This window comes from Myotis myotis, unplaced genomic scaffold (genome assembly GCF_014108235.1).
Source record: "Myotis myotis isolate mMyoMyo1 unplaced genomic scaffold, mMyoMyo1.p scaffold_m19_p_2, whole genome shotgun sequence".
Classification (NCBI taxonomy): Eukaryota; Metazoa; Chordata; class Mammalia; order Chiroptera; family Vespertilionidae; genus Myotis; species Myotis myotis.
The window spans coordinates 161,877,618-161,894,427 of record NW_023416324.1 but is presented as its reverse complement, the minus strand read 5'-3'; the positions used below and the strand labels follow the sequence as shown (position 1 = coordinate 161,894,427).

The following is a 16,810-nucleotide window of genomic DNA, read 5'->3' as shown; positions in this document are numbered from 1 at the left end:
CATCCCGCAGCGGGTGAGGCTGGGGGACATGGTGGAGAAGGGAGAGGTGAGACAAATGGGCATCCAAGCTGGGGCTTCCACGTTGACGTCTGGAGGCACTGCGCCCATGGGGGGAGGCTGGGAAATATCTCTGTGTTACCTATTTGGCATATTTAAAAAAAAAAAAAAATATATATATATACACATATATATATGTGTATATATATATATATTTTTTTTCTTTCTTTGATTTCAGAGAGGAATGGAGAGGGAGAAAGAGAAACATCAGTGATGAGAGAGAATCATTGACCTGTTGCCTCCTGCACACCCCCCACTGGGGATCGAGCCTGAAACCTGGGTGTGTGTCCTAACTGGGAATCCAACCGTGACCTCCTGGTTCATACGTCGACGTTCACCCACTGGGCCACACCAGCCAGGCACCTACTTGGCATTTTCATCTAGGGTTTTCTGTCTCAGCCCCTGTCCCTTTTTCTGTACTTTTGTTTCTTCTCTCCCCCCTCCCCCCCAAATACACACCGTCCCTCTCTCCATGGGCTTGTACCAGTATCTCTCTCTAAGAATATCAGGATTGCAATCTTGGTGTCAAACTCAGGCTCCTGTGCGTCTGATGAGCAGGCTCTGGGAATACTTGATTATATTGTTCTGTCACTGGTTAGAAAGGGCAGGCACACTCCCGGCACATCTAGCAGCAAGCTGTCCTAGCTGAGCCGCCAAACCCAATTCACACCATTTGCACTTTCCTCCTCAGGGTAAAGCATCTCCTACAGCTTCTACTTTACTCATCCGTGAAACACCTTTAAGGCTGATTTAGTCCAGTGAGATCCAGGAGCTGAAAGGCTTTTCGCACAACATTTTTTTTTAAACCGTCACCCAAGGAGTGAGGATATTTTTTCCATTGATTTCTAGAGAGAATGGAAGGGAGCAGGGAGGGGGAGAGAGTGAGAGAGACACATCGATTGGTTGCCTCCCACATATACCCTGACCCGGGTTGGGGATCGAATCTGCAACCCAGGTACATGCCCTTGACCAGGAATTGAACAGCTGAAGCTCTAACCACTGAACAATGCTGGCCAGGGCTTTTCATATGACTTTAGGTATACAAACATGTAAGCAAAACAGCCTTCAGAGTGGAAATGCAAAGGCTGGCATGAAAGAAGAATAACGTTTTGAAAAATCACAATGGGAGATTTAGGGATAAGGCAAATGTAATCACAAGCCAATTCTAGGATAATTAGACATTGAAATCTGAAAGATCAAAATTTAGGAGCGAAGGGGCAAGTGATCTGTGGGCCAAACCCAGATTTTACAGTGTGGACAGCAGGTTCCAAAGCCTGCTGTGGACTGGGCAATGTGTCTCATCTTGCAGACGCTCTTTCCTTGGTTACATGAACGGCCGTTCCCCCTCCGCCTCCCTCCCAGGGGTGCGGTTGGGATCAAAGGAGGGATTGATGTGGAAGCTGAAAGCTCTGGCTAAATGACGATGGTCTGTGGCTGAGAGTTGTCGTTGTTCTTACTGTGTCTAATAAAGAGCAGGCCTGTAAGAAGCCATGGGTGGGAAGCTGAGCACACGCAGAGACAGGAAGTTGGACCGTGTCCTGAATTTTGAGATTAGGATCCTGGGAAACAATCCTGCATTCAGCACACAGGTCCCTCGGTACCGTTCGTCCAAGGACAAGCCCGGGTTGGCAGGGTCCTAGCTTTGAGTCACGATCGCTGTGCTCACATTGATGGGCTTTCAGGAGATTCCTCTTCTGTGGTTTGTGAAAAACAGAATGAGGAGCAGAAATGCTCACAGATGAAAGGAGTTCTAGTGGAGTCAGGGGCGGACGGGGCTGCCCAGGAGCCCCCTGGCCCCTCTGGCCCTGTGGCTTCAGTGACATCTTGAGGATTCCTTGGCCTGGGAGTGTGTGGATATAACAAAGAAAGAGGAGCTGGGAGCCCCTCCTTTGGTTTTGACCGAGTGCAGCTGCCCCGCCTCTGGCCTGGATCACACACATCCATTGTGCTCAGCCACCCCGTGCCCGTGACTCCGACCTTAGACGTCCCTGCCCTTGTGGTTTCTCTGCCCTTTCGCTGTGTTGATAGGTCACATGCATACAGCAGTTAGATGCACTGCACGCGGTTCACAGTGGTTCTAGGTGCTTTCCTGGTGAGAGTCACTGTCGCCGAGGGTGTCAGAGGACTCCACTCACGTCTGACTTAATTACAAAGCCGCTGTGAGAGCGGTTCGCAGCAAGAGTTGCTACTGGTTTTAAGATCGTTTTAGTATTTCCACAAGGTTTAGCCTTTTTAGTAGAGTTTCCATTTGAGTGGTCCGTGAGTGCCTTCATTATTTTTGAATTGGAGAAATGAGGAAGGTGTCTGTCCAACTACTTGCCAGCCTCTGATTCTAGACAACTGCCAAGGGATGCCTCAGAAACCTGTTCAGTCAGGAAAACAGAAAGCACTCTAGGTATTTTAAACAGGGAATTTAACACACAGAATTCATTATGGAGGTGCTAGAAGGACCAGAGGAGCAAAAGATGTAAAGTAAGGAGGCTACCTAAAGATTAGGAGGTGCCAGAGGCTGCTGTCCCTTGGAAATGGAGAGCTGTGAGGGACCATGGCATTACCCAGAGCTCATGACCACTGCCTGCGTGGGAACCAGAGTCCCACTCTCACCTAGAAGTGGCAACAGCACTGTGACCTGTATCCCCGGGGCCAAACTCAGTCACAGGGCCACACCCACCTGCAAGGAGACTGGGAAATGTCTGCTGCGGAGTGGCCAGAGGAAAGGGACCGTGTTTGCTGAACCACTAGTCTCTGCTATGCATGGTACAGGAATCACTGCCGTGAGGAGAGAACAGGGACCCTTTGCAGACTCAACCTTCAAGATTCTGTCTGTGTGCATGCAACCTGCTCTGCGGGAATAAGATGGGAGTATTTTAACCCCTAGAGTGCCGGGGAACGCGATCGTACTCCTCCTGCAGTGTCACTATTAGATGCTAGTGGTTTACTCTTTATTGACAGATGGCACCTAAGTGCAGATTACTTATGATGCCAAATGTTTGTAGTTCTAAAATTGACCACTGGCATTTATCTGCCTAATTTTTTATAGGTACTACGATTTTATGAAGTTTACTCAGATTTTGTAACCCTAAAGCTTCGAAATGGCATCCAGTTCTAAGTCCGCTTTTATTAGTGTTGATATTGCTAAATATGTCAATTCTTGCTGTGAAGATGATTTTGTGGAAGATATTGGAGAAGGGTGTCCCTCTATTTTAACATTATATGTTTTGTTCAAATTTTTTTTTCTACTAGTATTTTATAATACAGCTAGAAGCCCATTGCAGGAGGATTCCTGCAAGAATAGGGCTTCCTCCGGCCAATCGCACCGCCAAGCCCCGCCGCCCAAGGCCCAGATGGGGGTCCCGCCTGCCCAGGGCCGCACACGGGGGTCCCGGCTGGGGGCAGGGCTTAGGCGGCACACAGGGGCCCGGATGGCGGCTCACGCTGGCCTGCCCTGCCTGCAGTATGCAAATTAGCCACATCTTTGTTGGCAGTTAATTTGCATATCGTGCTGATTAGCCAATGGGAGGCATAGCGAAGGTACGGTCAATTACCATGTTTGTCTATTATTATATAGGATCAGCAAACAGTATATGTCAAAGATGAAAACAAATGTAGTAAAGGTTTCCTTAAGTTTTTGAATATGTAACTTCATTTACTTGCGGTTCATAATTTTTTTCCTAAACTGCTGTAAAATCAGCAAAAATGCCTTGGCAATTTTAGCATAGTTCCTAGGATAGTGGTTGGCACTCAAAGGGTTAAAGCTGAGTTCTCCTACCTCCTCCTGATCTACTTCCCGTCCTGCCCTTCCCCTCCCTGCCCCTCCCTGGTGCTGAGCTGACTCTGTGCTCTGTTCCAGGGGGTCCTGGCCCAGCCCCAGCCCTGGTGGAAGGTCCAGCTGTTCGTATGGGAGCCAGTGCTGTTCGGGACCTGGGATGGCGTGTTCACGTCCTGCATGATCAACATTTTTGGGGTTGTCCTTTTCTTGAGGACCGGCTGGCTGGTGGTGAGTGATGGCTTGGTGGCCCAGGAGTCTCTTGTGGGCCGGTGACATGGGAAGTCTGTCACTCTTGGGCACCCCCGGTGCTGGCAACAGATTCCTGAAGCACAGATGCTCCAGAAACATGAAGCAAGAAGCACGTACATGGAAGAGTTACATTGCTTTTAAAATAGGCCTCCCACAGAGGCTTCAGTGCCAGCCTCACCATGGACGTACCTACTGAATATGAGCGCAGAACTCAGGGCACATCGTAGGTGGGACTAGAGATGGGTCAGAGAGAGGTAAGTTGGCCTGCAGTGTGTGACCCTCTCCAGCGTCCCTGGTATTCTTCCACTTGTCTGGTGCCCTCCTGGTGGTACCAGCTCCTCACCTAGGTGGTTGCCTTCCCCACTGCACCCAGTGCACAGGGAGCCTTGGTCAGAGGTGCATACTGACCACACTCAGGGCCAGATTACCGGAGGCACACCTTTTGCATGAGACCGTGGGGGTTAGTTTGTCTTCCTCTGTAGAATGAACAAGGGCCTCTTTTTTATGTCTCATGTGAAAGCATCCTGGGACTTTCCAGGTAGATGCGTGTCCTCAGCAGGTATCAGCCCTTCACACAGTGCCGTCTCCCTTGGACTTCAGTGAACTCAGCAGCCTTCTCAGAACAAAAGGCCAGTCTATCAGGAGTCCTTGATGAGCACCTGTGGTGTATCAGGAACTACATGCCAATAAGATTGCAAAATATAAGACCCTGTTCCTTTCCCTGGTGGGCTAACAGCCGTAGTGGTTAGATTTTACATCAGGAATTCAGGAGAGCTCTCCAAGCAGCATTAAACCTCCAGGAGTGGAAAAGGCTGTGATTATAAGGTTGCTGAGGTCTCCAGGGAGCGTCCCGGAGATGTGGTTAAACCAGGCGTTGAAAGGTGAACTGGACTGGACAGGTGAAAAGCGAGAGGGGGCCATTCAAGGTGTGGAATGTACTAGGGTTCTCTAGAGAAACCATATAACTCTCTCTCTCTCTCTCTGTCTCTGTCTCTCTCTCTCTCTCTCTCTCTCTCTCGTCTCCATATAAATATATGTATATATGGAAAGAGGGGTGGGGAGCGATATTTATTTTAAGGAATTGGCTCACATGATTATGGGGCCTGGCAAGTCCAAAATCGTAGGACAAGCAAGATTCAAGTGAGAACGGAAGTTGCAGGCTTGAGTGCCAAGGCTGGAAACTCAGGCAGAATTTGTATGTTGCTGTTTGGAGACAACATTCCTTCTTTGGGAAACCCTAGTCTTTGCCCTTAAGGCCTTCAACTGATTGGATGAGGCCCACCCATATTATGGAGGGAAATCTCCTTAAAGTCAGCTGATTACGAATGTTAATTACATCTTAAAAATAGTTTATAGCAACTTCTAGACTAGCATTTGACAAACCAGCCACCATGGTTTGGCCAAGTTGATATATAAAACTAGCCACCACATAGGCAGATTCCAGGGGATTAAAGCTTCACTGTAGTGGGGTGTGTGGGGTTCTTAGCCCCTTCAGAAGGCCTGGGTGAGGCCAGACCTTCCTAAGCCCTTGTCTGACTCCCTGAGCTTCGAGTCCATAAAAGATCAGAGACTTTCATTGCCAGCTCACAGCATACACAGGAGGTTCATTTGAGGTAAATGGATTATCCCACTGTGTTTTATAACAGGGGATGCTTCTGATAATTCTTTCTGAGAACATTTGGAAAATTAAAGTTTATTGAATTTTCCAATTTGTCTTTGAGTTAAATATTTAAAAGGATTATGGGTCATATATGGCAGTTTGCTTGATAACATCTGACTTGCAGACTCAAAAATAGTTGCATTCTTAACGATAATTTATTGTTTATGATAAAGGCAACAGACATCTCAATGAATATTTAACTATGAACTTTTTATCATTTAGGTTTATTAATTTCATACTTCATACATTCAGATAAATTTTAACTTAATATCAGAGAGCCCAAAATTGATTTTTAAAAATCTAGCCCTTATATGTATTTAAATTGATATGCCACACTAAAGGGTTTTAACTATGGTCTTGCAGAATCCAATACTTGTAATGGTGAGAATTGAAAATAAAGTAGAAGCGTCCTTTTAAAAAGTCCTTGGCCCAGGGTTCAGCCTGAACCACATCCAGTGTGGGTTGGATTTTTTCTTTATTAATGGGTGGAAAGCTTGGGGCAGAGTCAGCAACCTGCCTGGTGTGGATGCTAAGAATTCATGCCCTTCACCCCTGTTCCAAACTTACAGGGGCTCCCACTTACAAAAACACAGTCTCCCGGTCAGACTTGTCATCCTGGCGACAGTCTCAGGTGTCTGGGGTTGACCTCTGTTTGTGCCCCTTCCTGTGGGCCACCTCACTGCCCAGCATCTCTCCAGCCTGTGTCCCAGGGAGGCCCATCAGCTGACCACTGTGGCCGAGTAAGGCCAGGCCAGTGACAGCCTGGGCTCTGCTCCTGCAGGGGGTGGTTCTGGAATGGTGGAAGGAGAGAAGGGTAACCTCTCTCTGTTCTGGTGTCCATGGGCCTCCTCTGAACCCTCTCAGTGGGTTATTTTTTTGAGAACTGGCTATCAAGAGGTGTCAGTTCTATCCCCAAAGTGAAAGCACAAGTTGTATTAATCATCTGTTGCTGCATCACTAACTACCCCAGCACTTAGCCGCTTAGAGCAATGAATATGTCATCCTGTCATTCATGTTATGTTATAGTTTCTGTGTTCAGGAGCTGGGTGCCTCCTGCTCAGTCTGTCATGGAGTCATAGTTGAACTGTCAGTCAGGGCTGCAGTCTCATCTGAAGGCGTTACTGGGGCAGGACCGTTTTCAAGATCACTTGTGTCATTGTTGACAGGCCTTGTCCTGTGGGCCTCTTCACAGGGTTGCCTCATTCCATGCAGCCTACTTCCCCCAGGGCTGAAATCTGAGAAGGGAGTGTGAGAAGAAAGCCACAGTCTTTTTATTTGTTGTTGTTAATCCTCACCCGAAGATATTTTTCCCATTAATTTTAGAGAGAGAGAAAGGGAGGAAGTGGGAGAGAGAGGGAGAGAGAGGGAGAGAGAGAAAGAGAGAGAGAGAGAGAGAGGGAGAGAGAGATGTGAGAGAGACACATCAATTGATGCCTCCTTCACACACCCCTACTGAGGTGGGGGATTGAACCTGCAACCCAGGTACTTGCCCTTGACCAGGAATCAAACCCACCACCCTTTGGTGTGAGGGCCGATGTCCTAATCACTGAGCCACACTAGCCACGCAAAGCCACAGTCTTTTTATATCCTCATCTCAGAAGTGACATCCCATTACTTCTGAAATACTCTGTTCATTAAAAGTGAGTCACTGGATCTAGCCGGCACTCAAGGTGAGGCGATTACTCAAGGACTGGAGTACCAGTAGGTGGGGATCGCTGGGGCCGTCTTTGAGGCTTCTGCCACAAAAATACATCCTTTTGCCCTAAAGTGATCTGTTTTCCAGTTCTGACATTAGTTTCACCTGAAAAATTACCTTTGATCGTGGAAAAAAAGGCAAATGTGGGATGCCAAAAATCAGGTAGCGCTTCTAGGAGCTGGCACACAATTAAAGCAGGTAGAGGTCATGCCCAACTGATTTTTAAAATAGACAATATTAACTAAATAATTTGGCAGCATATTTATAATTTGGAAAGTGTGAAAGTGGTAGTTTTGTCATGGAAACTTAAAGATTGGTGCAGGATATTTTATTATCATGTGAAGACAATTAAAAGCACACAAGGAAAAAGTAATGATATAATTTCATTAAAAATATAAAATCAGCAAAATGAGAAACTGCATAAAACATAATCCTGCTCCCTCGGAGCTCACAGCCCAGAGGTGAAGACCAACCTGGAGGTAGACTCGGTGAGATAAGTACTGTTATAGCACTAAGTCATGGGTGCTGTGGGGGCCCAGAGCAAGGGGTACAGGACAGCTTCCTGAAGGAGGAACCCCCGAAGCACCGAGTCTTAAAGGATGTGCTGGAGGGAACCTGGCAAGGAATTGAGCAGGAAAGGCATTCGAGGCAGGGGATCAGCATGGTGAGGGGTGCTGGGGAGAGAACATGTGACTTCAGGCTGGGGCACAGAGTGAATGGGGGGTGTTGTTGGCAAAAGGATGAGAGGGACTGGGGAGGGCAAGAGGGGACAGAGTAGGAGGGGCCTCATCAGTGTATTACATAGCTTTGACTTTACTCTACGGGGGATGATGGGAAGTCATTGAAGAATTTGAAACAAGGACATTTCCCTTCATCTGGCCTTACTTCTGGTGGTACTGCACTTGCCCCACCTCTGGGGGTCGGGGGGAGAGGTGGTCAATGCTCCTTCGAGGGGCTGCATTTGGTGGGGCCTCCTTATCCTAACCCCTGACCTTGCTCCTTGTTGTTCTGCAGGGAAACACGGGAGTGCTCATGGGCATGTTTCTGGTGTCCTTCGTCATCCTGGTGGCCCTCGTCACCGTGCTGTCTGGCATCGGAGTCGGGGTGCACTGTGGCATTGGCAGCGGTGGCGTCTACTCCATGATCTCCTCAGTCCTGGGCGGGCAGACCGGAGGCACCATCGGGCTACTCTATGTGTTTGGACAGGTGAGCCTGGGCTGCTGGGGCAGGGGAACTGTGTCCCGAGGCCTCCAGCATGAGTGGCATTTCTTCCCTTGCCTACTGTTTGCCACCATCTTCTCATCCACATTCTTTTTTTTAAAAAATATATTTTATTGAGTTTTTACAGAGGGGAAAGGAGAGAGAGAGAGTTAGAAACATCGATGAGAGAGAAACATCGACCAGCTGCCTCCTGCACACTCCCCACTGGGGATGTGCCCGCAACCAAGGTACATGCCCTTGACCGGAATCGAACCTGGGGCCTTTCAGTCCGCAAGCCAACGCTCTATCCACTGAGCCAAACCGGTTTCAGCTCATCCACATTCTAACTTGGCTTTGAGAGAGATGAGGGTGGGACAACTGCCCCCATTTTATAGATGGTAAAACTGGGGCTCTGAAAGGGAACTCAGCGGCAGAGCCCAGCCCACCATCCAGGCCCTGACCCTTAGTCAGTGGTCCTTGCTCTCCACCAGGCCTGCCTCATGGAGTCCTGATTTGAACAGGGAGGCAGGGCCTGGGCTTTCTAGGGAGGTGAGTGCACGACAGTGGCTGGAGCCCAGGTGGCAGCCGAGTGGCCTGGTTCCTGGGGCACTCTTGTGCTGAAGAGGGGATATCTTGCCTATGCCAGAGGACTTCCCTTGCAGCAGGCACTTCTCAAATGAGCTGGAGCTCTCGTGCATGGATAACTTGACGGCCTTCCCAGGAGGCTGGAAGCCCCTGTGTGAACGCCTGTCTGAGAAGGAGAATACTAATGAGGAGGCCTCATCGCCAGGGTGGCCAGAGGCTCTCAGAAAACCAGCGAGGTGGGAGAAACACGAGGCTTCTTTAGCTGAAACACAGGGATGGCGACCTAATGCAGAGGAAACAAATGCAGACGTTAAGAAGCAGCTCTTTGTCAGCACTTCTTAGTGTGGAAAAGGCTTTTATGATTGTGCAAAGGGTGGTGGGTGGTTGAAAAAATAGCTTAATGAGAAGAATTTGTAGTATTACTTAGAACTTAGTAATACTACAAGAGTATCTTCAAAGAAAGTATCGGTTTTGTTTCTTTTATTTTTAAGCAGCAGGGGCAGAGTATTTTAGCATCAATACATCTGATTCTCCAACAGCACAAAGCTCTGTGTGTGTGTGTGTGTGTGTGTGTAGGACCAATGCATGGGAGGCACACAGAATGTCACTGAACTCCTAAAAACCACTTGCCTTTACTAGAGAAAGATCTTTTTTTGTTGCCATTGTCATTTTTATTTATTTTTAAATAATTTTTTATTTTTAAATTACATTTTACTGGTACATACAATATTATTAGTTTTAGGTATACAACATAATGAGTGGACATTTATAGAACTTACAAAGTGATCACTTGGATAAGTCTAGTACCCATCTGACACCATACATAGCTATTACAACACTAGAGGCCCAGTGCACAAAATTCGTGCACTTGTGTGTGTGGGGTCCCTAGCCTGGCCTGTGCCTTCTTGCAGTCTTGGAGCCCCACAATCCATCACCCTGTAGAGAGAGGCCCCGCCTACCCACCGCAGCCCACTGGTCAGTGGCCTGGGCCTCCCTCTTTGGGGTGATCGTGGAGTCCTCCATCCTCCCCCCAATCGATCACCCTGCTGGCCAGTGGCCTGGACTCCCTCTGCAGGGCGATCATGGGACAATGGCAGGGCCCCCTGACCAATCACATCACACCCGCCTTGGCTGGCCTGGCGCCAGTGTGTGTCATAGTGTGGTTGTCCAGATGGTCGTTCTCCTGTTCAGGCATTTGGTCAATTTGCATATTACATTTTTATTATTATAGATTATTGACTATACTAGAGGCCTGGTGCATGAAATTCGTGCATGGGTAGAGGAACTAGGCCTGACTGGCTATCAGGGCCGATCAGGGCCTTCCGGCTGCCGGCTGGGGCCTTCCTTTGTTCCGCGCCGCCCCCTGGTGGTCAGTGCATGTCATAGTGAATGATAGAACTCCTGGCCTCCTGGTTGAACTCCCGGTCTCCTGATTGAACTCCCGTGAAGAGACTTTGCATATTAGCCTTTTATATATATATTTAAATGCCATTTAACAAAGAAAAATCAACCAAAAAATGAGTTCACATGTCACCTCTGACACGTGTGTCATAGGTTCGCCATCACTGGTCTAGGTCCATTCATGTTGTTGCAAATGTCAAGATTTCACTCTTTTTTGGCTGAGTAATTTTCCATTGTATACATGTACCACTTCTTTATCCATTTGTCTATTGATGGACATTTAGGTTACTTTCATATCTTGGCTATTATAAACAATGCTGCAATGAATATAGGAATGCATATGTCTTTCCTGAAAAAATTGATCTTAAAGAGAGGGAGGGAAAGAGAGAGCAAAATATCAATTGGCTGCCCCCCTCACACGCCCTAACTTGGGATTGAACCCCTAACCTGGGTATGTGCCCTGACCAGGAAACAAACCCACTACCTTTTGGTGTACAGGACGACACTCCAACCAACTGAGCCACATTGGCCAGAGTGCATACGACTTTTTAAATTAGTGTTTGGGTTTCTTCAGATAAATACCCAGAAGTGGAATTGCTGGGTTCTTTCTTTCTCTCTTGTTATACCTTTTGTTTTAAAGTCCATTTCGTCTCATGTAAGTATTGCTACTCCAGCTTTCCTTTGGTTTCCATGTGCATGAGATATCTTTTATCATCCTTTTACTTTCAGTCTGTGTATATTTTGATCTGAAGTGAGTCTCTTGTAGACAGCACATGTATGTGTCTTGTTTTCTTATCCATTCAGCCACCGTATGTCTTTTGATTGGAGCATTTAATCCATTTACATTTAAAGAATTATTGATAGATATGTAGTTATTGCCATTTTATTATCCATGTTTTTTATCTTTTCTTAAAAATATATTTTTATTGATTTCAGAGAGGAAGGGACAGAGAAATAGAAACATCAGATGAGAGAGAATCATTGATCAGCTGCTTCTTGCACACCCTACTGGGGATCATGCCCGAAACCCGGGCATGTGTCCTTGATCAGAATTGAACCTGGGACCCTTCAGTCTGCAGGCTAATGCTCTATCCACTGAGCCAAACCAGCTAGGGCTTTTATCTTTTTTTTTTTTTTTTTGTCTTCTTATAGAAGTCCCTTTAACATTTTTTATAATACAGATTTGGTGGTGATGAACTCCTTAAGCTTTTTCTTTTTCTTGCCTGGGAAGCTCTTTATCTGTCATTTAATTCCAAGTGATAGTCTTGCTGGATAGAGTGATCTTATCTGTAGGTCCTTGTTTTCCAACACTTTGAATATTTTGTGCTACTCCCTTCTGGCCTACAAAATTTCTGTTGAAAAATCAGCTGACAATCTTATGGGAGCTTCCCTGTAGGTAACTGACTGCTTTTCTCTTGCTGCTTTTATTATTCTTTGTCTTTAACCATTGCCATTTTAATTATGATATGTCTTGGTGTGGGTCTCTTTGGGTTCATCTTTTTGGGGACTCTCTGCTCTTTCTGGACTTGTGTCTATTTTATAGCAGGTTAGTGAGAGAAACATTGATTGGCTGCCATTATTTCTTCAAATAGGTTTTTAATTCCTTGCTCTCTCTCATTGCCTTCTGGTATTCCCATGGTGTGAACATTGGTATGCTGATGTTATCCCAGAGGCCCCTTAAACTATCCTCAAATTTTTGGATTCCTCTTTCTTTTTCCTGTTCTGATTGGGTGTTTTCTGCTACCTTCTTTTCTGAATAGCTGATTTGATCCTCTGCTTCATATAATCTACTGTCAATTCCCTCTAATGTATTCTTCATTTCATTTATTGTATTCTTAATTTCTGACTGGTTCTTTTTTACATTTTCTATCTCCTTTTTTTGTTTCTTATCTCTTCGCTAAAGTTCTCACTGAGTTCATTGAGCATCCTTATAACTAATGTGTGCTTTGTTTTGTTTTTCTTTATAACCAATGTTTTGAACTCTGTGTCTGGTAGATTGCTTGTCTCCATTTTGTTCAGTTCTTTTTCTGGAGTTTTGTCCTATTCTTTCATTTGGGACATGTTTCTTTGTCTCCTCATTTTGGCTGCCTCCTTGTGTCTGTTTCTTTGTATTAAGTAGAGCCTCTTCACCTCCCAGTCTTGGTAGAGTGGCCTTATTTAGTAGGTGTCCTGTGGGATCCTGTGGTGCAGTCCCTAGTCACTCGAGCCGGGTGCTCCAGGTGAGTCCCTTGTGTGGGTGATATGTTCCTTCCTGTTGTAGTTGAGTCTTGGTTGTTGTTGGCATGCCAGTGGGAGGGATTGACCCTTCAGCTGATTGGCTGTGAGAACTGGCTGTGACTGTGACAAAGTAGCCTCTGCAGGGGCTGACCCATGGAGCAGGAATCACTTTAGCGGAGCTCTGGTGCCTGCCGAGTCCACCCTTTGGGTGTGTCATTTGTGGAGGTCATTAAGTGATGCTCTGTTATGGTCTGAAGCTGGCCACCGGGTGTGTTGGTTCTCAGGCTTTTTGGGAGGGAATCTGGTGCAGGCCAAGGTCACCTACTGCCTTTGCTCTGCTTGGGCCCACCTGGTATGAGCCACAAAGTGATCCGCAGATGGTACTTGTGCTGGACTTGGAGGTGTCTAAGAGAGGCTAAGCTACAAACCGAGGCTGGCTGCCACTGGTGCCAGAGACGTGGGGCATGCTCAGGCCAATGCTGCTTGTTTGGGGTTTGTGAACCTTTGAGAGATTTTAGGAAAGTTGGCAGTTTGAACCAAGACAGGAAAAGCCGCTGTAAACTCTTGGGTGGGGCGGGGTCTCAGGGAATCACTAGGGCGAGTGAACAGTGTTAGCCAGATTGATGGAGACTCAGATATGGAGCCCCCCTGTGCTTGCAGGGTGAGGGCTCATCAAGGGAACAACGGCCTCTGCCAGTACTTCTGTCTGGGACAAAGCTGCCCCTCCAGCCCTCACCGTGATGCCAGGTAATTTTTTTCTTCCCTCTATGTTCCTGGCACATTTTGAACTGCTGCCCCAGAGCTGGGGCTCAGAGTGGGTGAGTCCGAGTAAGTGCCTGCCAGGGTCTTTAAGAGGAACACCTGGGACTCTAGCAGCCTCGGTCTCAGCCACAATCCCCGCTGGTTTTCACAGCCAGAAGTTAGGGGACTTCTCTTCCTGGCACTGGCACCTTGGGCTGAGGAGTCTGGTCTGGGGCTGGGACCCCTGGCTCCTCGCCAGCTGAGAAATCCTGATTTTTAACCGTCACACCTGGTTGTGGGACGAGCCTGTTCCAGGCCTCCTACCAGTCTCTATGTGGCCTCTCTATATCCTTAGATAGAGGACTGTGTTCACCTAGACTTTAGGCACTTCTCAGTGATGGTTGTTCTGTAGTTTAGTTGCAAATTTGATGTGGTCCTGGGAGGAGGCGAGTGCAGCATTCACCTATGCTGCCATCTTGACCGGAAGTGTGGAGAGAGATCTTTAAGCATAGTGGCTTGGAAGGTGAGTAACAACCAGCCAGTTTATTTTATTACCCTGGGGATTTATACACTGATTTTTTACTTTTCTGCTATTCAAAGCCAAGCAGGCTGCAAGATAGACACTTTTCTTGCTCCCTGAGTAGACAACAACTTTGCCTCCTGAAGCAGATACTACAGACGAGGGACCAGTGCCGAACGGGTGGGAAGGCCCCATCAGAGAGAGAGAGAGAGAGAGAGAGAGAGAGAGAGAGAGAGAGAGAGAGCAGTAGGATGTTGATTCTCCTGTACGTGGGCTGATTTGGAGGAAAAGATGTTCGCAAGATGTTTTCTGATCACTGGCAGCTACTGCGAGCAGCTATCACATCGCTTCCCTGCTTGCTTTGCTTGCTTTTCGTTCGGGCCTCGGTCAGAAATACCTTTGCCCCCTTGGTTGGTGCCTCCAGTGCCTCTGCTTCATCTGTTGCTGCCCACGGCTGGGCTCTGGAGCAGGGCGTGGCTGCTGCATAATCCTGTGACTATGCTGCTGGGGTCCATTTGCTAGTATTTTGTTGAGGATTTTTGCAAATATATTCATGAAGGATATTGGTATGTAATCTTCTCGTGATACCTGTTTAGTTTTGGTATCAGGACAATGCTGGCTGCATGGAATGAAACTGGGAGGTGTTTGTGAAGGATTGGTGTTAGTCCTTTAGATGTTTAGAAGAATTTAGCAGTAAAACCGTCTGGTCCGGGGCTTTTCTTTGCAGGAAGTTTTTTTATTACAAATTCTTTCTCTCCTATATGCATATCCCGATTTTCTTTTTCTCCTTGAGTCAGTTTTGGTAGTCTGTGTCTTTCTAGGAATTTACCCATTTAATCTATTTTATTTTATTTATTGGCATGCGTGTCACAGATTCCCTTATAATCCTTTTTTTTTTTTTTAAGATTGGTAGTAATGTTTTCCCTTTCATGCCTGATTTTAATAATCTGAGTCTTCTCTCTGTTTTGCGTGGTCAGTCCATTAAAGGTTTGTCTGCAAAGAAGCAAGATTGGGTCTTGATGATTTTCTCTATTGGTTTTCTTGCCTCTACTTCATTTATTTCTGCTTCAATCTTTATTGTTTTCTTCTATTTGCTTTGAGTTTAGTTTGCTCTTCTTTTCTAGTTCCTTAAGATAGATGATTAGGTCATTGATTTGAGATTTTTCTTCCTCCAGAGTTTGAAAGAAGAAGTAATAATAATTCTTGGGAACCCCTCATGCCCTCATTTCGGGGCATGTCTGCTCAGGGAATCATTGATTTTTAATGATTGCCAGAGCAGATGGCCTGTTTGCCTTAGAGCAGGGGTCAGCGAGCTTCTTCTGTAAAGGGCCAGCCAGTACAAATTTCAGTGTTTGTAACTCATATGTCTCTGTCACAGCTACTCAAGTCTGCTGTGGTAGTACAAACACAGCCACAATCTGAAGAAATGGGCATAGCTCTGTTCCAATAAAACTTTATTCCTAAAGCAGGCGGAGCAGGATTTGGCCAGTGGGGCGAAGTTTGCAAACCTTTGCCCTAGAACAAGCATGTCAGACTCAAAGGCTAACACAGGCCAAATAAACAAGGTTTAAGTTTATGTGGGCCGCAAAAAACCAAAAGCTTCAATTGTCAAATAAACATAGGTTTATTTCGATAGAGACATGCTGAATACAAAGGGCTGAAATAAATGATTAATTGTTAACATAAAATAATAGAACATTTTAATTAAAATTAATATATTTTCTTAAACATTAACTTACCACACACTGACTAACTACACAGATTAATAAGCATAACGCAAATAAACCTATTTTTCTGGTTCTTCGAAAGTGAAATATTTCCTGTTGCACACACCAAACAAGTAAACACAAGACTAATGACGAGGCAATCGGCTGCTAAAATATTTGCTGCTAGTATTAGTGGGGAGAAATGGTGTGCCTGCACATAAGGCGCATAAGGGAAATGAATGCAACACGATTATAGTAATCAGTCATTAGTGAACGTTGTAGTTCGTTATTAATAATCTATACTAATAAAAGGGTAATATGTTAGTTAGACCGGGAGACCTTCTGGGAGACCTTTTGGATGTCTTTCTGGACAGAGCCATGGTGGCAGGGCCAAGGCAGAGGCCATTAGGGGCAATTAGGCCAGGAGGGGAGGGCAGTTGGGGGTGATCAGGCCAGAGGTGGGGGGGGAGGGGGAGTTGGGGGCAAGCAGGCTGTCAGGGGGAGCAGTTGGGGGTGATCAGGCTGGCGGGGGGAGGGGGTATTTGGGGGCAATCAGACCAGCAGGGGGGCAGTTGGGTGCGAGCAGGCTGTCAGGCAGAGTGGTTAGGTGTGATCAAGCAGGCAGGCAGGTGAGTGGTTAGGAGCCAGTGGGTCCGGATTGCGAGAAGGATGTCCAAAGGGATCGGGCCTAAACTGGCAGTCGGACATCCTCTGAGGGGTCCCAGATTGGAGAGGGTGCAGGCTGGGTTGAGGGACAACCCCGCCCCCGCCCATGCATGAATTTCATGCACCGGGCCACTAGTCTATAATAATAAAAGCTAATTATTATTATTAGTAGTAGTAATATACTAATTAGACTGGATGTCCTTCTGGGCATCCTTCCGGACGACTTCCCAGACAAAGCCGGGGCTGCAAGGGCTGAGGCGGCTGCCGTGGCAGGGGGTGAGGAGGTGGCTACCACGGTGGTTGGGGACTGAGGCAGAGGCAGCTGCTGTGGCAGCAGGGGCTG

General features: G+C 46.8%; 1 protein-coding gene across 1 annotated transcript in view; it reads left to right on the top strand.

The window, feature by feature from the left end:
- The window catches only part of SLC12A8 (solute carrier family 12 member 8), a 146,347-nt gene that overhangs the window by 22,524 nt on the left and 107,013 nt on the right, over window positions 1-16,810 (top strand). Inside the window, exons 2-3 of the mRNA XM_036352933.1 lie at window positions 3,908-4,054; window positions 8,446-8,637. Coding sequence (XP_036208826.1) covers window positions 3,908-4,054; window positions 8,446-8,637 — 339 coding nt within the window. The remainder of the gene's footprint in view (window positions 1-3,907; window positions 4,055-8,445; window positions 8,638-16,810) is intronic.